This window comes from Anarhichas minor, unplaced genomic scaffold (genome assembly GCF_050575085.1).
Source record: "Anarhichas minor isolate MPS153535 unplaced genomic scaffold, ASM5057508v1 ptg000015l, whole genome shotgun sequence".
NCBI lineage: Eukaryota > Metazoa > Chordata > Actinopteri > Perciformes > Anarhichadidae > Anarhichas > Anarhichas minor.
In genome coordinates, this window is record NW_027466461.1 from 3,279,669 (window position 1) to 3,302,500 (window position 22,832).

The window sequence follows — 22,832 nt, forward strand, 5'->3', positions numbered from 1 at the left end:
GCTGCTGCGAAAAACAAATAAACAGTTAGGTGAAGAAATAGACAGTGTAAATGAGAAAGTTGTAATCGTTTTTTCATTATATCCTAAATGTATAAGCACCACCCATGAGTGTGTAATCTTTATTTCCAGTAATATGTGATAAAGAGGACACTGGTAAAATCAGACAGAACATCACCTTCAGCCTGAGACATGTCTCCTCTAACAACATTTGGTTTTTTGCACAGTCCTGTTGCTTAGGCCTCCAAAGCTCCCATTCATACAGAGTTGCTCAAGGAGTATTACATTTGAATACCACATAAAGCATGACAACTTCTCAAACATCTATGAGAGGTTTGTAGCTGCAGGGGATATTGAGCCATAATGCTACAGGAGTCTTGTAAGGTGGTAGTACAGGTAGAGGGGTGTTTTATTGTCTACAGGAATTCATGTGTATTTTCACAGGCTAGTGGGAGCCGCCGGTCTTTGCTGGAACTCTTTCAGCTCCTGCTTGTACCAATCAGGGGCCTCAGGGCCATTATTCCCAGGTGTCTCGTGATCATAGCCATAAGCAACCGTTAGCTCCTCGTCTTTCTGCACAGCCCTCAAGGTTCGGACACACTTGATGGGCCCAAAACGAGGGTGGACAAACCTGCACAAACAAAACAAAAAGACTTTCAAATTCTGAAAAGAAAGAAAACCAAAATGACTTCACGATGCTTTTGTAATGATAAATGTTATAATGCTAGACAATAACTCACTATTACCATAAATCAACTATTTAAATTATTTTGGGGCATAATGGGCCTTTATTAAAGATTTGATAGAGAGAAAAAAGTTTTTATTGCACTTCAATATCTGTAACCCACAGAAGACGACGTGTACCATGATCCACCAATATTTCACTATCCCCAAACAATAGAGTGATTTGCAAATATACACAATTTCCTCTGTAAACCCATATTTCACTTTAGCATCAACATGTTCCATGTTTACATGAAGTGATATGCATTTGTGGACCCATTTACACATGAATTGACTTTTGCATATTTGTGGATCGCTTCCTGTCTGTTTCTGGGCCACGCAACATTTATCACTTTCCTCCTTTTTGTTACAATTTGTTGCAATAGATGGTGACAACTATGGTATAGGATATGTATGCACTTCACAACAAGTGTTAGTTCACACTAGTAAACCAGTAAACATTGTGGTTCCATAGTGATGGAATCAGAAGAAAGGAATATATAAACAGGAGGAAAGTTGGCCTGATCAATGCAGAGAGGTCGTTATCCTTGTGACAGTAATTAAAAGGTTGAATGCTTTGTAAGTCAATGGTGTATTTCTGCTACATGGTTATGGGAAAAATGTGTGCTGGTCTAGTTATTAGCAAATATTAAAGATAACCATGAATATCAATACAATTAACATAGCAAAGTATTTATTAATAATGAATCATGATAATACATTAATATCAATTACCCAGCTAGGATGGCATTCCGGGTTCAAAATGGTGACTGAAGTCATGGCATAAAAAACTAAATGATTGACAAGGTCAAAATACAAAGATGTCCCAATCAAAGATGGCCGCCGAGAAATCCAACAAGAGCTGCGTTCCAAATCCCATTGTTTTTCTTTTTACTTTAAGTACATACTGCAGCTGCCCTTACAGGAAACACCTGTATAGGTAACATTAGCAGGGTACACTAGCACTTCATTAACTAGCTTTACCACTTCTTTGCTATGCTAGCTACTGAAGGTATAACGAAAGCACACACACATAATGCTTTTGCTTTTCTATAGCTGTAACAGTGAATAAAGACCTACCCAACTTTACAGGAACAGTGTTGTTCCTGAATTTCATTGTTTTCCATCTCGAGCGCCAGGTGACGTGGTGGCTCACTTTTACATTGTGATCTACAAGCTTTAGCTTTAGGTTTTTAAAACCTAATTTTACTGCTGAATCAGTTTGACAACCTGGATATATCCTTCAAATGTATCCTTGTAGACCCTTTTGTCTGCTTCTCTCTGACATCGCTTTTTCCAAAAAGTAGATATTTAAGGGACTGCAATTAGTGACAGTGTGGGCTTTATGGTCGCTCTGACAGCTTGATGCAGTAGCAGCAAGGGGCAGGGTTCTGCAAAGGGTCAATTAACTTTAAATCTCAAAATATGAATCTTATTTTGAAAAAGTATGCCTCTCTTCCCTTCCCTGTTCTCTGCTTCTGACCGTTTGTACTCACGCATCATATTTGCAGTTGGGGATGAAGGAGTGGTTTGCCTTATGACCGAGAGACGCACAGTATCTCTCCGTCTGGTCAGATGGCTGAGGGACGTCGATGACCGTATCCTCGTCCAATGAGATTGTGTTCCCATTCAGTGCCCAGTCTCTGCTGTCCACCTGAGTTTATTTATTTGTAAAAAGACAACAAAAAATTGTTAAATAAGTATAAATACTGCAAAATGACAGAGGTAACCTAAGAATACACGTGAAGGGTGGTACTCATTTTCTCATTCATCCAATACTTTTAGCAAAATATTTCAAACATTTATTCATTACATTAAAGGGGAACAAAATTAATTAAAAAAAAAAATAATAAAAAATTATATATATATATATATATATATATATACACATACATACATATACATACATACATACATACATACATACATACATATACATACATACATACATATATACACACATACATATACACACACACACGTATTATTCTGGAGGCTATATAACCTGATGAAAAAAAAAATACTGCAACAGTAATTGCCTGGCAGTGGGAATGTGAATGGAGTGTAGACATTTCAACAACATTTGCGATACTAGAAAATTCCGCAAAATTTTTTGACAGTGTGGCTTCTACTGCCCGAAGACGTCACAATTAGGGGTGTAACGGTACACTTATTCGTATTGAACCGTTCGGTAGGGGGCTCACGGTTCGGTACGCATTACGTACCGAACAATACGTTTGAATAATATTAAATTGCTTTTGAAAAATAAAATATAGCTGAAATTGGTGGAGCGACTGCGCTCAAACATGGCAACCCACCCGACGTAACGTGCTGTCCTTCCCTGATTCGCCACGCTCCTATCACGTGACCGTTCCCGGATGTTCACAAACAACAGTCTTGATTACCGATCGACTACATGGTTAATTCAACATAAACAACCGATTACAGGCGTTGTTGACCGTGTTGTCTTTACTAGCAGCTGTTGTTCAGTTAAAGTCTGCATTTCTGTGGAGGAAGCAGCTGTTAATGGAGCGATGAGCAAGCCGCGTGATCTATGCCCTATGGAGCGGACGTCTGAAGCCACGGTTAGCAGTAGGGGTGCAACGGATCACAAACCTCACGGTTCGGTTTGGATCACGGTTCTTGAGTCACGGTTCGGATCATTTTTCGGATCAACAAAGAAAATTGGAGGACTCAATTATAACTTTGCTTTCCATTTATTAATTAAAGAACTTCAAGAAGAAAAGAACTTTGAGCTATAGTCTTACATGAAAACACAAATATTGAAGATGTCCAATTTGAAACAAAATGAAATAAATAAATAAAAATATAACATTCAAGAATACTTAATTCTGTTAAGTTAAGTGTTAAGTTTAAGTGCAAATGACGTATGTTGATACCCTCGTCCTTTGATCAATACTGAAAGAAAGAAGCAGCCAGTGAGCTAGCTTCCACTGTTTCAACTGAACTGAACTGCTCGGCAACAACTTGGGTCTATGTTTACTTCCTGTCAGGTTATGTCATTCAAATACACAATAATGTTTACATTACTGTGACTGTGTACTGTTCTCATCTTTTTGAAAACAATGTCGCACTGTGACATTGTTTTCAAAAAGATGAGAATATCTCCATTGTCTGGGGAGAGGGTAGACCTTTCTGTGGTGACTGGGATATTACTATTGGGCCTGTCTAGCTTCACTCTGATACTTCTGTCAGCACCTGCACCAGGTGTGTGTCTGTGTGACTTTCACAGAGGGGGCGTGTCTGCAGCAGCTGTCTGTGTGACTCTCACAGAGGGGGCGTGTCTGCAGCACCGGACTATGAATCTCCCGTGATGAAGTGAGCGGTCAGTCTTTTACTTTTCATAGAGGCCTGGAACAAGCTTCACACTGAAGTGGTGCGTGAGTGGATTTCGTAGAAAACAAGGAAATCAAAGAAAAACAAAAGCAAAAGCCCAAACAGAGAATCAAATCAGACACGCCCCCTTGAGAGTCTCACCAGAGGATTTGGCATTTCTGCTTTTTTGTTGGATTGAAAATGTACCGAAACGTACCGAACCGTGGCACCACTGTATCGTATTGAACCGAACCGAGAATTTTGTGAACCGTTACACCCCTAGTCACAATATATACACACGCTGATGTTACCGGTAGTGTCATTGAGGTTCGATTGAGGTATCGCTTCTCTCTTTTCTGCATTTTAGATTCATACTCTTGGATTGAATCTTGTATTCGTGATGGACAGTCCACAAATGGCTCCCGTCATTTCTGTATTGGACATGTACATCTTTGTTTGAGAAGCCTTTGGAAATGATGGGAGCTAACGCTCCCATCATTTCTGTATTTGAGATATACAGTGGATGTAAAAAGTCTACACACTGTTAAATGCCAGGTTTTTGTGATGTAAAAAAAATGACACACACCCCCCCCCCCCCCAAGCAGCTAAAGTCCAGTCACCACCAGATAACAGGTTTTGACCCAGCTTGACTGTCAGAGGAGGAATACTCCCCCCTGGCTGCACAAGACTGATCTTGGGAAGTAAATACATAAATAAATAGACAGATTAGATAGATAAATACAGTACATAGAGAATGAATAGGGGATTATTTCAGTTTTCTTTTTGGTTTTAGGAATGTTCTGTCGAATATGTAGACAGCATAAACAGGCCATTTATAGAGTCTCCCTGCCAGTCAACACCATGATTCCTTTAAGTGTTTGTGTCGGTGTCCACCCCACCCCCCAAAACTGTAAACGTATATTGCTCTATATAACAATTTAAATTGTTTATTGATTACTATAAGCTAACCATTTCAAATGTTATCTATTACTTTCAGCTAAATATTTCAATCATTTCTCCATTATATTAAGTTAACAACTTTAATCATTTAGCCACTACTTTTAGCTATCTATCTGAACCACAATGAACTTTTCCTATTTGCATTCACATTTTACCAAACAATTAAAAACGTTTCTGCTCCCTTAACTACTTTACTTACACTCAATATGATTTTATTTAATTATTATCAACATTTCAGATAATACTAATATTCAAATCTGTCATTTTTATTTTTCAAAATGAGTTCAGCTGCTCCACAATCCTTGCGGGTCTTTACATGAACTCTATGTATCATACCTCAGAGTGTGTGATGCGAACTCCATTATAAAAAGCCATCACGGTGTCAGTATCAGCGTCCGTCTTGGCAAACAGCCCCTCTCCTGCTCCTTTGATCATAGAGTCTGCCACGAACACCCTGACACACAGGAACAATATGGAAGTTACATTCTAATTCTTATGGTAGATTCAGGAAGAGAGATGTCATTTATCAGGCTCGCAGTATGTACAGTATGAAGCTTACTTACCTTTGACTCTCATAAGGGTCAGGAAGCAAAGCATGGGCGGCGATACAGGTGGACGTGGACTTGTCGTACGAGTACACAGGACCTTAAAAACAGAGTATGTCATGCTAGTGTACAGATGTCTACGGAAATTTTGAATAGTGAAAGTTGAACAATAATTACCTGATTTATAAAACAGTGCTTGAAATCTAAACTAAATATTTGCGTACGTACAAATGAGGAAATGTTCATACGCCAAAAAATAGTCAGATTTATAAAACCTTAATGTTATAAATAATGAGAGCAGAGTATTCTGTCTGTACATTCATGTAAAGTACGTGTGTGTGCTGCTGAAACACACATGCGCAGGTACTTTGGCTCATACTGATTCTGCAAATTTGAAAGTTGCACCGGTCTGAAGGCCACTAAAGTTCTCCGTCACGCTTGGAAAGGGAGGGGTGAGCGGATTTAGTATTTAGTTGGTATGACACCATTAATGCCAAATTGGAATATTCTATCAATATGATGAAGTACCTTGATTCGTCAGAAATTTCAATCTGACAAAAATATATTTGCTTGTTTTATATTTCATAAAAGTTCTCATCTCTTACAACTCAATACCGTAACATGAAATCATATACTTCCACATTATTCATATCACCTAGATAAAAGATTTGTATCTTGACAAACAAAGGTGGCCAATTTCAGGAGAGGACAAAATTCTAAATGGATCCATTAACCCAGAGGTAGCCAACACGGTGCCCGCGGGCATGTTCTAAAAATAGCACTAGTCACCATGGAGCTCCGCCTAAAATTGTAGTTGCTGTTCTTTTTTAATCAAAAACGCTTGCATTAGTGTAGATTTTAAAATGACAATATTTCTTGTCATAAGAGAGTTTGGTACCCAGAGGCGCACGGCGGACAGCCAGGACGAGGCCGCCGCACTAGGTTTTCAGGTTCCGAATGGCGGGCGCTTCCCGTTGGTGCCAGACGCGCGCCTCGAGCGCACCCCGTCGTCAGGTCCGTAAATCCTCGGAACAGGCCGCGGGGCAACAACTCAGGGGTGGCGGGGGTAGAGGCGAGGCAACGCAATCCAACCGAAAAGGCCCAGACTAGAGGTTTGAACGCCTCGGAGGGTTGGATCCCCCGCTCGGCTATAGACGAGACTTTTTACTAGTTTCTTCGTGGAGAAAAAGGTACCATTAGAAAAGCTGGTGTCGGTGACAACAGACTGGGCTCCCGCGATGACGGGCCGGCATGCAGGCTTCATTGCGCAATGTAAAGGTGACCCAGACTTCGCAAAATGTCTACATTACCACTGCATCATTCACCAGCAGGCGCTATGTGCAAAAGTAACCGGCTTTAATCATGTGATGATACAAAAATATCAGAGATGTGATACCTCTGACTTTCAAATGTTGAAACAGATTAACAGAAATAAAAGTTGCATGTTTAAATATGTATGTGTAGATATACCATCATTGTTGTGGAAATCATTATTAATAATTATTGTGAGGAATAATTAACTGACATGTGATCAAACAGTCTCTTCACATATATTATTATTATTAAAAGCTGATCTGTGCAACTTTGTTATTCAGGAAGTTTGTATCAAATAAGTAGCGCTTCGTACTACTCGGTACCCTTGAAGTAGCTCTCAGTTTCAAAAAGGTTGGTGACCCCTGATATAGAGCAACATAATGCATGTTTGCGCGTGTTATCTAGCGCCACATAGTGGATACAGGAACTGGTGGAATATTTGCACTACATAATTTCCAGCGTCACACAGTCCATGCTGGAAAAATACGTTGAACTCCAAGATGCGTTGTCTGATGGTCAAAGACATTTGCGGCCGCGTCTGCCGGTGTCCCGCCAGTACCCCCAAGACGCGGGAAGGTGCGAGGGCCCGTACATCGGTGCTTGCAGCTTTAATTTACACATGTTTTACTAAGGGTATGTCTAGGCACATTCCAAAAAAGGACATTTGGGGACCGATGGTAACCATAGTAACATACATAGGCTGTGTATCCATAATTCAAACTAAAGCTTATTTATGTCTAAATACAGTAATTTATAAGTTATTTCACCATTATTTACTTTCCTAAATTCTCCAAAACTCTCAAAAACCACACTTTGAATTTACCGCTCGGACACAGGGACCTGACTCGCGGTTTCAACAGTGACTTCCACATTCTGCCTCTAAATCTAACCCCTGAAGCTGCATATCATTATTGTCAATTTCATTGGCTACAGTGCATCCGGAAAGTATTCACAGCGCTTCACTTTTTCCACATTTTGTTATGTTACAGCCTTATTCCAAAATGGATTAAATTCATTATTTTCCTCAACATTCTATACACAACAACCCATAATGACAAAGTGAAAACAGTTTTTTGCAAATCTATTAAAAATAAAGAACGAAAACATAACATGTACATAAGTATTCACAGCCTTTGCCATGACACTCAAAATGTAGCTCAGGTGCATCCTGTTTCCACTGATCATCCTTGAGATGTTTCTACAACTTGATTGGAGTCCACTTGTGCTAAATTCAGTTGATTGGACATGATTTAGAAAGGCACACATCTGTCTATATAAGGTACCACAGTTGACAGTGCATATCAGAGCATAAACCAAGCCATGAAGTCCAAGGAATTATCTGTAGACCTCCGAGACAGAATTGTATCGAGGCACAGATCTGGCGAAGGGTACAGAAAAATTTCTGCAGCATTGAAAGTCCCAATGAGCACAGTGGCCTCCATCATCCGGAAATGGAAGAAGTTTGGAACCACCAGGACTCTTCCTAGAGTTGGCCGCCCAGCCAGACTGAGCGATCGGGGGAGAAGGGCCTTAGTCAGGGAGGTGACCAGGAACCCGATGGTCACTCTGACAGAGCTCCAGTGTTGTTCTATGAAGAGAGGAGAACCTTCCAGAAGGACAACCATCTCTGCAGCACTCCACAAATCAGGCCTGTTTGGTAGAGTTGCCAGACAGAAGCCACTCCTCAGTAAAAAGCACATGACAGCCCGCCTGGAGTTTGCAAAAAGGCACCTGAAGGACTCTCAGACCATGAGAAACAAAATTCTATGGTCTGATGAAACAAAGATTGAACTCTTTGGCCTGAATGCCAAGCATCATGTCTGGAGGAAACCAGGCACTGCTCATCACCTGGCCAATACCATCCCTACAGTGAAGCATGGTGGTGGCAGCATCATGCTGTGGGGATGTTTTTCAGCGGGAGGAACTGGGAGACTAGTCAGGATTGAGGGAAAGATGAATGCAGCAATGTACAGAGACATCCTCGATGAAAACATGCTCCAGAGCGCTCTGGACCTCAGACTGGGGCGACGGTTCATCTTCCAACAGGACAACGACCCGAAGCACACAGCCAAGATAACAAAGGAGTGGCTTCGGGACAACTCTGTGAATGTCCTTGAGTGAATGTCCTTGAGTCCTGACTTGAACCCGATTGAACATCTCTGGAGAGATCTGAAAATGGCTGTGCACCGACGCTCCCCATCCAACCTGATGGAACTTGAGAGGTTCTGCAAAGAAGAATGGGAGAAACTGCCCAGAAATAGGTGTGCCAAGCTTGTGGAATCATACCCAAGAAGACTTGAGGCTGTAATTGCTGCCAAAGGTGCTTCAACAAAGTATTGAGCAAAGGCTGTGAATACTTATGTACAGGTTATGTTTTCGTTCTTTATTTTTAATAGATTTGCAAAAATTTGCAAAAAACAGTTTTCACTTTGTCATTATGGGTTGTTGTGTGTAGAATGTTGAGGAAAATAATGAATTTAATCCATTTTGGAATAAGGCTGTAACATAACAAAATGTGGAAAAAGTGAAGCGCTGTGAATACTTTCCGGATGCACTGTATACGAAGCGTCAGTCATCAGAACGATCGGTTGCAATTGGCTCGAGCTTTACACGAAAGAAGAGGGGCAGGCACTTTCCTTCAACGCGGACTCTCGTTGGCTATTCTAGGCTGTAGACAGGACATGGAAGCTCCTATTGGGTCAAATGAGGTGTCAATCTAAAGGTCAGAGTGCAGACGTCATTTTGAGACACAGAGAGCGTCAGTGTTTACATGCGAACTGAAGTTACGTTCGAAAATACATAGATAGGCATATCTGCCGGCTAATTTGAAATGATGCAACATCAGTCCGTGGGTATTTATGGACGTAATAATGTGTTTTGGACTAAATATTTTACCGGATTGGATCGTCTGCACCTTTGGCAATGTAACAAGACCGTTTTTGTTGGAATATTATCGAGGGGTGGAATACTATCAAGCTTCATCGGTGAGTTGCCTTGATTTTGCAAATGTTTGTTTGTGGGTTGGTGGTCTGACAGAGACGTTGATTGTACCTGCTGTTGTGACTGTATCTTGAAATGGTTTGCATAAATCGAATCACAATAATCTTAGCTTTCAAAAGACATGTCGCATCAGTGCCTACCTATAAATAGCAGTTGTGTACATAACACAGATGAGTGGTAACAGATCTTAACTCCTTACTGTTCGGTGTGATTTCGAAGCGTGGCCTTCCACTCTCGGTGGTGATCATGGTGGCAAGGCGAGCCTCAATGATGTCTCCATCCACAAAGCTTCCACAGAGAGCCGTGTGCCCGCCAGGGTAGATGTACCCTACGGAGTCACCAGTCATCTCCCCGTCCTCATTCACCTTCCCAAACACACAGCCTCCATCCTAGATGCACCACAGTACACACCAACATGTACAATACACACAGTTAACAGACAGTAAACATTTACTTTACTTCTACTACATGAAGTGTATCATATTTCTGCCTATGTCTTAAACAAGGCTTTAGAGAACATTCAGTGGCATATAGATAAAATATATATATTCTGATTAGGGCCTCAGAAGGGCTTGAAGTCATGTAACCAAGTGAATTCTCCATACATGCAACCAGTGCCACTGTGTTGCAGTGAGCACTGAGCTGACTCACAGGGTAGTAGATCCAGCATTCCCCACAGCGGTTGTTGTCTTTGTACTGGCCCTTGAACACCAGACGGCCCTCTGCATTGCACTCCTGAGCGGGTCCATTGAGCTCTCCATCCACATAGGTCCCATGGAGGACAGCTCCATCTTCATCTGTATACAGCCCCCGGCCCTGCAGAGCATCATCTACATAGAAACCCTCCAGTGCACTATGAATAGACAGAAGAAAGAGGGCTGCAATTAGTATAACTAAAGCAAATCACCTGAAGGCAAGTATGGTCAGAATGGAATTATTAGTGTGCATGTAAATACACACAGTGCTGATAATACGTTACTGCTTATAAATGTGTGCCTAACTGTAATAAAATATTACACATATTGCTGATTGTATACTATTACAACGGAATACATACGAGTATTAGGGCCTTATCTTTGCAGTACCTTCCATCAAAGAAGAAGAACTTTCCCTTGCCATTCTTCTCTCCGTGAATAAAGTGTCCTTCAAAACGATCACTAGATGAATAGGTTACTGTGCAGAACCCATGGGGCTGATCATCTTCATCCAATGGACCTACACACACGCACACACACACACACACACACACACACGCACACGGATCTCCCTCAGTAGCATTTGACCCAAACTCTACCTCTAGCCCAGGGGTGGGCAAACTTTTTGGCTCGGGGGCCACATTGAGTTTTAAAATTTGACAGACGGGCCGGGCCAGTAGCAGATGAATGGAGTGTTTGTGTGAACTAATATAAATTACAATTTAATTTCAGCAGGAACAGTGTTGTTGGTCACCCTTTTTAACCAGTGCGTCAACGTTTGGTGTCAGTTTGGTTCTGGCAATTCTCAGAACAGATCTGAGGTGTTCATCAGTTAGCTGGGATCTTACACAGTATTTATTTTTTTAATCGCATTGCATATTTTATCGTGCACTTAATTATTAAGCAGTCATTTTCAACACAGTGTTTTTAGTGTAAAGGTTAATGACTGTGGTCTTTTTAGCAGTTTGAGTCTTTGACCGGATCATACAAATGTTTGACTGTCACATCTAACATTATCAGAGTTCTGCTCTGTAATGTCTTTCCTTGTCTCTCCCCCCTGTGTCACGGTGTGGGTGCATCTCACTGCAGTCAGGAAACGTATCAGAATACCCTTATTTTATTGGCTAAACTGCATCACGTGACGTGATTTACAACGCATTGGTCGGTGTTTTTCCTGCACCGCTGAACAAGTGCCGTAAATGCTGGAAAGGAGCGTGAATAACTCCGCTGCATAAAGCAAAGTCCCGCGACCCACTGAAAACGGGTCCGCGACGAACCACCAGTTGAGAATCACTGGTCTACAGGATCGTGACGAGCGGTGAACAGCTGTTTGTGTGGCGTGTCTTACGTCTCTTCCTGTTTCCTTCACCTACATTCCCCTGGGTCCTAAGCCCCTCCACGTACAGTTTATTATCACCCTCTTTGCACCAATGTACATTTATAACAAATACCACACATATTACACGGTAATCAGCGTTGCATATGTGTCAAACTCTATCGGCGCATCTCCGGTTCGTTAATGTAACGTAAGTGGAGCGACGAGCCTCTCCCAGCAGACTGTTGTGCTAGCAAGCAGGCTCGCTCGCGAGCTGTACCCAGCATGCAGTTCGGCGGTGAAATTTTATAAATGTACAATTATTAGTGTTACAAATTGTTTATGTGTCACAGACTGTTGTGTGCTGTTGTGTTAAAGAGCGTTAGTTGTGGGTTGTTAATTGTTGTGTTATAAAGTTATGACCATGACTAGGGTTCCCTCTCAATACATATAAGACAACTAGCGCTGACCGCTGTACAGAAGCGGCAAAGAATACATTTAGCTGCCTGTTGAAAGCAGACAGCAGTTGTTTCGGATATGCACCGGTATAATGTTTTGTGAATAATTCATATCATACGGGAAATTAAAACCGGTATACCACCCAGCCCTAGTCTTAACTATAATATGGACAATTTTGTACCAATATTTGACGGGCCGGATTAAAACGCCCAGCTGGGCATAGTTTGCCCATGCCTGCTCTAGCCCCATGATTTATCACTAAATAGGTCTGGCCTTAAACTCTAATTCTTCAATGAAACTGAACAGAAAGTGTCATGTAGTGGCTGTTTTGTACGGTAATGCAGTCAAGAACTCAACTTAAGATGAAGTCTGTGCAAATAATAACTGAAGGATAAGGATAAGGATGTTTATTGTCATTGTAAAAACATACAACGAAATTTAGTTGGCAACTCATCAGTACCTTGAAATCCAAAGGTATCACAGAAAGTATGTTGGGCATTGTGAATTTACTTTGGACGGAAACAAACTATCAAGTAAAGCATGTAAATGTTTCATAAGAGGTGCTTAGATGCCTCTCTGTCACTTTGATGAGATATGAGTGGATCTGCATGGTCCAGGGAATTTTCTAAAAGGGTCCATCTTCACTATGTGCAGCATTTTTCAGGAATTGTAAGGTGATAAAATAAAAAAGGTAAAACAAAGTGCAAAATACTCTCAAGCTTCCCGCATCTTAGCATTTCTACAAATATATTTTTAGAACCCTCTGATTAGTCATGCCGATTAGACATGAAAAAAATACATAGAACGTGATGGGCTACATAAACTGTAGACATAATAGAAAGAAACCCCTGAAATAGCAGTAGTTTGAGACTTTGTGAAATCTGCCCATTATCTGTCATTATTGTAAAGTCTTGTGGCCACTATCGATATCTCTCCCGGTGAGGCATACCATGACTTTTGTTAATCAAGTGTTGTCTTTCATAGAAACTATTGATATATTAGTGGTCACAATTTACTAGTAGACCCCAACAATTCATAAGTGCTAATGTTCCACGAGGTGCGAATAGCAAAGAGAGGCCAACATTTGGTGACCATTGTCCACTTTTGCATTTGGTTTTCATAAAACAAGAGTGTATGTCACATAACGCACTTTTCATTCATCCACTTCTTCGAACTTAAACAACTCCATTTCTGTGAAATAAATCGCATTCTGACCGCTCACGTCGGCACAAGAGAGCCAAAGAAAGAAAACTGCACAGCTCCTCAACATGTGGAGAAGACTGGTGAGACTCTGGTGAGACTCGCATGTAACCTATCGTGTTTCCATCTCGTGCCTGGTTCAAATGGAGCCAGCAGCGGGACACTAGTATTACCCAGGCCGCCCGGACTACCCCGTCAAGCGGATTCCCTGCATAAAGAAAGTCCCCGGCGCTCTGAGGTTACCCGGCGGGCCCAGCGGCAGACTGACTCTTTGAGATTTACGGAAAACTCCGAATCTCAAATCAACCGAGAATCCCCGTGCATATAGACCAATTCGTCGTTTACAGGGGAACACAATAAAAGGAATATGTTTCTTACCTTCCACGACCTCTTCTGTATTTTCATCATCGCTGTCCATGCCGGACGAAGCTGCTGGATACCCACCACGCCACAGCACTGACTGCTTTTCCTGCCACCCATGTGGCGTCATTAGGACATCGCATGATATGACAACTGATCCCTCTTTCTATCCGAGTTCTCCTCTTGATCCCGAAACTTGTCACTGTAGAGGGAAATACTCAGAACTGACACGAATTGGCACTATTGCTTTTTTAATGTATTTGAAATCAGTTCAAATGGGACTTTCATCTTGCAGATATGCAGTCTTTGCGAAAGAATTCTGATTTGAGAGCAAACGGGACCACATCGTCTCTCGGACTGCGGTCAAGTCAGCAGACACTCAGATCTCCGTGGTCAACTCAGCAGACACTTAAATTGTAGTGCACCTATACGCTGAAACTTACGGTAAACGCAACCAAACGGCACAGGACGGGAGCGAGCGAAGGATTTTGCAAAGTTAGCGGAAAGATTAACGTGAAAACTTCCGGTTTTCTACAGACGAACATCCGGCTTTCAAAATAAGATGCCAACAAAGTATACATATTGCATAATGAAATGAGATTAAATTAATTATATTCCAATAAGTATAAAAAATGATACCATCATCTCGTGAGTTAAAGGGAAAATACACCTAAATTGTGCATAAAGTGTATTTATTCTTTGATTTGAGGGTTGCTGGAAATTAATAATACCTGACTGACAGTCAATTAAGATGTTTTACGAAGCAAAAACTCTGAACTGAATTTATATCTTCAAATGGCAAATTTCTGAAGTTTTTCAGGTGCTATGAAAATGTTTTTCTCAATAATTCCCCACAATGACTAATGCATATATGTTCAGGACAAAAAAAGGCTAATATCACAATATTTGAGCTGCTACAAAAATATTTTTCTCAATAATTCCATACAATGACTGATGTATATGTAATCAAGGCATCGTTGACTCCACCCATAGAGAAAATAAGACATTTTGACTGTACCAATTAAGAGATATTTCAAAGTAAAAGTCATACATTTGAATCGAGAAAATATCTAATAAATGGATATTTGAAGTGTAATAAAAAGTATTTTCTCAATAAGTCCAGACAATGACTGATATACATGTTTTGAGGACATCGTTGACTCCACCCATACTGAAAATTAGACATTTTTACTGTCCTAATTAAGAGATATTTCAAAGTAAATGTCATACATTTGAATTGAGAAAATATCTAATAAATGGATATTTGAAGTGTAATAAAAAGTATTTTCTCAATAAGTCCAGACAATGACTGATATACATGTTTTGAGGACATCGTTGACTCCACCCATACTGAATATTAGACATTTTTACTGTCCTAATTAAGAGATATTTCAAATTAAAACTCATACATTTGTACCAAGAAACGGGTACATTTCTGAATATTTGAGGTGCTATAAAAACTATTTTCTCAATAATTCCACACAATGACTAATGCATATAAGTTGAGGAAATCTCTGACCACACATATACAGAAAAATCTTTACTGTGGTAATGAAGAGATTTTTTAAAGTAAATGTCCATTAAATTAATGGACATAAATTAATTTGTTCCAAGAAATATCCAATCCAATTGTGTCCCTGTGTGGTTGCTGATGTGTTGCAGGTGCTGATTGGAGGGTCGTCAGCTGAATGAGCCACACCTGAGCCGGTGTGGCTCTGCCTTAAAGATCCTCCTCAGTTGGCAGCCTGGCTCTCTTGTCAAATCACTCTAGAGCAATAGAACGAGGCACTGAAGTTATATTTATATGGATACCGGCCCATGTAGGTATCAGAGGAAATGAAAAGTGGACAAACTAGCCAAACAAGCACTAAAGGAAAACAAAGTAGACGTATGTATGAAGTTATCCAAAGCAGAGGGAAAGGGCATCATCAGGAAAAATATCAACAAAGTATGGCAACAACATTGGGACCAGGAGACGAGGGGGAGATGCCTACATTCAATTCAGAGTAAAGTGAACAGTGTAAGATGCAGGGGAGGAAACAGGAGAGAAGAGGTTACAATATCAAGATTAAGAATAGATAATAAACCTGCTTTTCTTAGCAGCCAGCTTGTTGGTCTTTCTGGTTTGTCTCAGTCACTGAGCCGGGCTGTGACAATAGTTTGGTTCCAACTTTTCTTCCACATACTGAGCACATATTAGAATAACTTCTTGGACCCCTCTCCTTAACTTTCCTCTGCCATGATGTTTCCTTCCCTAATTCAAACACTACCACATTCACACTGCACGACTACATCACAGCTACTTACTGTTGTCCATACTAAAAAGCTCCTGCCAAAGTAGCCATGTTTGTCTATGTATAGGATACCCCTACTGCAGGACATGACAATCCTAGATGTGTATGTGTATGAATGTTAGTTCTGATGTGCAGGTGGCACCTTGCATGGTAGCCCCTGCCATCAGTGTATGGATGGTTGTGAATGACATGTAGTGTTAAATTTAAAGTGCTTTGAGTGGTCGGACGACTAGAAAAGCACTATACAATTACAAGTCCATTTACTATTTAATAAAGTTGGTAGTGGTAGTAAGTTAGCAAATGTTGCTTGTGAGATTGCAAATAGACCCATCCCAAAGCATTGGCTCATGTGTGCAGGAATTGACGACTCAGGAAGGCAGGAAGTCAAGCCCAGAGCCAGTTGATTGAAAGCTTGGCCTTTTAAGGAATAGCTCAATTTAAGAGGAAAAAAAGCAAAAGAGAAAAGAGTAAGGAAAACAGCAATAAAAATAAATAAATGCAATTATATAAAAAAACAAAACATAAATGAATATGTACAGAGATAAATTAACAAAATAATAACATTTTAATTATTTTATATTTTGTAATTGGTCTTTATATTTCCACATCATTTTCTTATTATTTTAAAGATGTATTCTTTATCTATATGTGTAGAAATGGCCATAATATTTAATGTTTAATGCTACTTTATCGTCCGATGTGAAGCAATTGCAGCACGGTGCCATCTCATCTCAATTTTGGAGAGTCCGATTGACTTGAAATTTGACACACATGCCCTACAAGAAAAACCTCAAGGACCACTAAAAGCCATTTAGATTTATTCTGCAAAAACATTTTTTGACATCTCCGAAACTGTAGGACTAATTGCTATCAAATCATCATTGGACAAAGCTTATCAAACGTTATCAAAATTGTTGATATCTTTTTTTAGTTTTCAAGACACTGACCAATGACCTTCTAAAGGGCACATAACTACACCAGTCGATAACTATCCGATCATCACAAAACTTGCAGGATATGTCCACAAGAGTACCTGAAACATACCCTGGAAGTTTAATTCAGTCTACCACTATGGGGCACTAGAAATTAAAAAAGGCACAACATAACACAAATCAGACTATAAATCAGAAATTGTTTGTCCAATCAATATACATCCTGCAGACAATGTTTCATGACAACGTTGAACCACGTGTGTAAAACTGTTTGAAATTGCTTAATGGTGGGCGGTACTAGTTCCAAACATGTGCAAAAACATTTGACAAAACATCACCAAACCTGCTGGTTATTTTTAATTAAGCTGTTAAAACATGTCAAACGCCATGAAATATGACTGCAGGACTTTAAATGTGCAATTACTGACAAGATGCATACATTGTCATGATTAAACAAGTGTGTGATTGGTCTCAGTCCTTCTTTAGACAGAATGAAACCAACTGAAATGACTTTGCTTGTGAAGCCCGAGACCCATTCGTTGCTGCCTGTGGCTTTGATTTGGGCAATTGAGCTGCTTCTTTCTGTTGAGGGAAAAAGGGCTTGAGCTTTTGTAATTGCCCAAATCATGCTAAACGCCAACAAATATGGACTGAAGCAGTGCATTTTGTTAGATTAAAACATGTTGTGAATTTTGAAATTCTTATATTTATCTATTTTGGACTGAGCACTGAGATAAATCGGGGATGACTGAGTGCTGCGTAGCTTGCTGTGTGCGAGTGTAAAGGGAGAGAGAGAGAGAGAGAGAGAGAGAGAGAGAGAGAGAGAGAGAGAGAGAGAGAGAGAGAGAGAGGGTGGACTATATCACGCAATGAACAGATGTGAACATGAAGGCCATGAGCACCAAGGGTAGATGGTTGTCCCAGTCATGATGGTAATGAGAAGTGAGGATGGAAAGCTGCTGGCCCATGGTGCAATGGAATATTCCACCAAGCCATCATCAGAGTCTTGTGCATGCCCAGTCGCTCACACATAGGCAAACACCCAGGACTCGAAGTTCCTCCTCTGGTCGCTGAGTATGGTCTCCGGTACTCGTAAGTGGCTGAACATGCCCTCAACTAGGGCTTCTACGATTGTCCCTGCCTCATGGTCTGGGAGGGCGTACGCCTCTGGCCAATCTGTGAAACAGTATATGGCGGAGAGGACCCATCACATCCACTGCCACCCTTTCCCTTCCCTCAGCCTTGTTAAACGACAGGCTCAAGAACGCCATCACTGGCTCTCCCTCAGGTCCCACTTGGGACAGAGGGGTAATCATAGTCACCTCACGATTCAATTCAATTCCATTCAGAGGGCTACGATGCAATTATAAAACCATTATTGATCCTTCTTGATGCATCAAAGTTTTTTGATACATGATTTTTTTTACTCACTGTGACTATCTGCTATTTGTAAAGATTTATAATTAAAAACAGATGAATTTACTTCCATTATCTGTTATTAAACCAATATTGGCAACAAATACAAGAGATGTGTCAACTGGACGGTTACATTTCCAAGCATTGTAAAAGGAAGCAACAGGAAAATAAATAAAAGTGTGCCTATAGCAGCAATCCTCGTAGCAAAACACATAGTTCAGCATTTTCTGAGTCATTTGCCCTTATTCACAAATAAGTAATAAAGACTTCTCTTCAAACAAATCCTCCTGTTATAGGCAATGAGCATTCAGCTCTTGTACAAAAATAACGCTTTCAGGAACATTTGGGGCGACCGTGGCTCACTGGGTTAAGAGGGTTGTCTGTTCGATCCTTGGCTGGGACATGTCAAGTGTCGAAGTGTCCCTGAACAAGACACTGAATCCCCAACAGCTCCCTATATACAGCCCACTGCTCCCAATATACAGGGATGGCTCAAATACAGAGACAAATTTCCCCATTACCGGAATAAATATAGTATAATAAAAAAAAACATGTGGTTAAAATGTACATAAAGTAGACACTAGATTTTGTGTTAATGGATGTCACGCATAGCCATCCTACCCGCTTTCCTCAGTGACTCCATGACTTTAGCTTTGGTTTGGCTGTAGAGTACAGCTGTGTCCGTAAAAAGGTTGAGATGAATGTATCTCGGTTCCAAAGTGTGCAACAGCGCGAAAGCTTTGATCTCAATGACTGAGAAGGGGCGCAAATCCTTGGCAAAAAAAGGTGCAATCTACCTTCTGATTTGCTTCACATTTTTCGAGTTGAGAGGAAGAAGAAGAAGCAAAATGCTTCCATACAGTAGGTTTTAAGGCAGGGGGTGCCCGTCAGATTGTATCTATATTCGGCTGCTAAAGCTGAGCTGCCCTCACCAGAACTCTGCTAGTATTTAGCCTAGCTTACAACGTATACAAAATACATGTGTACTACGTTTGTTGCGTTCAGGGGCAGCGGTGAGGAACACACAGCCCAGCGTAACAGAATTTTTACAGGTGATCATAACATTGAGAATTGAGTTTGAAATGCTTGATTGAGTTTTCTGCATCGAGTCATAATCGTTCATGAGAGAATCGCGATGCATCTAAGAATCATTTTTGGGGAAAACACTCCTCCCAAACCCACACCTCTAACATCTGTGTCCAGGGTGAAGGGCAAGTTGGTGTCAGCTGGGGCGAGCACCGGGGCCTCACTCAGGGCGCACTGAAGGCTGCTGAATGCCATCTGACATATCCCAGTCCACAAAAAGTCTCTGTCCTTCTGTAGCAGCTGAAACTGGGGCGCAGCAGTGCAAGCAAAACCCGTTACAAACTTCCTGTAGTACGAGGCCAGGCCTAAAAAAACTCTTCAGCTGCTTCTAGATGCTGGGGGTGGGCCAGTCTGCGACTGCCTGCACCTTCTCCTGCATGGTGCCAATGCGTTCACCCCCCAACCCAGTGCCCCAAAAATCATACCTCCCTCTGCATGAAGTGGCATTTCTCAAGGTGCAGCTTCAAGCCAGCTGCTCTGACCTTTTCCAGCACCAACCATAGAGTGGCCTTGAAGGAGCTGCCCTGCACCAGGATGTTGTTGAGGTAAACCAGGCACTGCTGACCGGAGACACCAGCCAGCACCTTGTCCATCAACCTCGAATGTGGCAGGAGCATTACAAAGTCCAAAGCTGAGGACCTTGAATTGCCAAAGTCCCCAACCAGTACAGAAAGCTGTTTTCTGTCGGGCCTACGAGGCATCTGGTAATACCCACTGTGGAGGTCCAAGGAAGAGAACCTCGTCAACGCGGGGCAGGTGTTATGAATCCTTCTTGGTTACCCCATTCACAGGCCAGTAGTCGGTGCAGAGCCGCCAGCCGCTTATCTTCTTGCTAAAATGTTCTTCAGCCCCCCCCCCCAAATAATTTGGCATTATTGGATTAAAAAAATGGTGATGTCATTAAATTAAACTATTGTTTCTCACATGGACAAGTTATTTATAACTCTAACATGCTACATATGTGCGTGCATTCTGGTTTGTATGTTTTCTCCCCCTTCAAATTACAATCCAATAGCCTATCATCATACTTAACGATATAAAGTTGACACTGTCAGGTCCATTCTCCATCCATTGTGTGCGGTCCCTTTAAGAATTAGGATTTGGGAGTGACGCAGATATGAAAGCTAGTTTATCTGTCTTTCCTTTACAAGCAGGAAAATTATTTCTCTCTTTATTTGAGAAAAGTTCATATTTGTGTTGTCAAATTTCACTATGACCCTGGAATTCTGTCTCTTGTGTTATCATATACTGAATGCAAGCAAAACTACAGAGCAAAATCACACTCTTTCTGATTGAACCAATCTATGAACTGTCTGAAACAATGGATATCCACGGCCCCAAATGGGCCCCAAAAAAAATTGCGCGCACTAAGGCCGCAAACATGCCACTCCCCTTTGGGCTAAGCCCCCCCTTTCTTTGAATCCTAGAAACGCCCCTGCCCAGCAATATGTGTAAAATATGATATCTATGCAAAATATATGCCTTTCCTGCACGTCCTCTCCACCTGTCTGCATGTCTCAGCAGCAATGGGTCGCTGAAAATATCGGCCACAGGAGGCGGGTCTATGAAGCAGTTTAGCCAATTGCTGATTAAAGATATGAATGTGTGACATACAATTTAGCCAATCAGCGTACTCAAATAAATTCAGCTTGGGGCGAAATATGTATTGCCCCGAGCTGCGCGTCCTCGTTAGGACTAGTCTCTACAGGCGAGCACGAGCGCTGTTCCTCCAAGACCTGTTTGAGAGGAGAACTTTGGCAGAGAAACTGAAGTGAAAGAGCTGATCCCAGATCAGCCTGACCTCACAATCAGACAGCAGACTAGCGGGAAAGGGAAGCAGTACATGCTTCCCTTCTCTACAAGCTTCTCTACAAGCTACCAGACAGATTTGGCTAGCTGGATGCAGTCGTATTTAGCTTTTTAAAACAACGGGGACATTAATAAGATGTCCCGACGTGTTTGTCAAAGTGTTATTTACTGCTTTTTTTCGTGTTGGAATAAATGTTAAATATTTAACTGCAAAGTAGTAATACGTGTTTTTGCATTAAATCATACTGGGATGTTTGCTGAAATTGATTGGATGTGGCCAGTGGTGTATGTTTTGGATATCTGTACTTTACTTTACTATTTATATTTCTGTTGACTTTTACTTTTACTTCACTACATTTAGCAAAGAAAACTGATACTTTTACTCCGATACATTTCCCCTGAAGCCTTCGTTACTCGCTACAAAATCAAATCTATCTTTAGAAAAATGAATCATGAGACCAATGTCGGGGACTGTGGTGGAACAGAGACTGCAAGCAAGCAGGTTTGGCGAATCAGTGTGGTCCTAGCTTGCAAGTTAAATCATTGGTTAATCACGTTAATGCGCAATTGCAAACAAGTGCTCTCAAAGCCGCGGTGTTTTGATTCCCAGTAATGCCCAGGATGCTAGCTAGCGATCCTACATAAGCAGAATTCCACTCTATGATGACTGATTTCATGATGGAAGCAGAAATGGAAGCACTTGCTACTCCCGCAACAAACTACGGTGGTGACGAAGACCAACACCCGTGGATCGCTAGCGAGTTAGTGAGCTGAGGAAGTGTTGACAGTTGTGAGATTTTGTTGATTTGAGTCATCTTAGCTATAATCATTGCAGCACTAGTTGGCTAACGTTAGCTAACTTAACGTTAGCTAGCCACCACACCATAGGATTGACAGGAGCCGCAAGAGCGCAGCATTAGGGAAATCCTTCCCAGCTGTGCGCAAGCTGTCTGTGAAGCTGAACACACCTCTACCTGCCTCAGCGGCCTGTGAAAGGCTATTTAGCATCGCAGGACTAGTCTTCAGCCCAAGAAGAGCGAGACTGAATTCTCGCAATTTTGAAAACCAACTTCTTTTGAAGATGAACAGGACATTTTTCAGTTTCAAGTAATGACTGGGTTGTTACTTTCGGTGCTGCTTTAGTATTGATCATGTTTTGATATTTGAGTCATTTTGTGGATGATCAGATGGAGTTATGATGGTAGCAGTCGCCCAATTGCAGATTCAGCTTGAGACAAAACTTTGCCTATTGTGTTCAAATCAGGCCCATAGGAGTTTACAAGGCAGGTGTCCTTTCTCACAACACTGACCTGATGCATCAAGTGGATATTTTTTGCTAAACACAATATTATGCATTTGCCCTCTACATCCTCTAGTCGGAATGAGCATAC

The 22,832-nt window shown here is 41.3% G+C and overlaps 1 protein-coding gene across 2 annotated transcripts; it reads right to left on the reverse strand.

Moving 5' to 3' along the window:
- Positions 1 to 55: 55 nt before the first annotated feature.
- Positions 56 to 14,357, reverse strand: setd7 (SET domain containing 7, histone lysine methyltransferase). 2 transcript variants are annotated; one of them, XM_076092107.1, is made up of 8 exons: positions 13,923 to 14,336; positions 10,961 to 11,090; positions 10,527 to 10,728; positions 10,075 to 10,264; positions 5,580 to 5,661; positions 5,353 to 5,470; positions 2,217 to 2,374; positions 56 to 628 (listed from the first exon to the last, which is right to left on the reverse strand). In XM_076092107.1, exons 1-8 carry the CDS (start codon positions 14,032 to 14,034, stop codon positions 436 to 438), a joined length of 1,185 nt encoding a protein of 394 aa, XP_075948222.1. In that variant the 5' UTR covers positions 14,035 to 14,336; the 3' UTR covers positions 56 to 435. The 2 variants fall into 2 exon arrangements, with proteins under 2 accessions (XP_075948222.1, XP_075948223.1); XM_076092108.1 differs by lacking the exons at positions 56 to 628; positions 2,217 to 2,374; positions 5,353 to 5,470; positions 5,580 to 5,661 and having other exon boundaries at positions 10,095 to 10,283; positions 10,524 to 10,728; positions 13,923 to 14,357.
- Between the last annotated feature and the right edge of the window lie 8,475 nt (positions 14,358 to 22,832).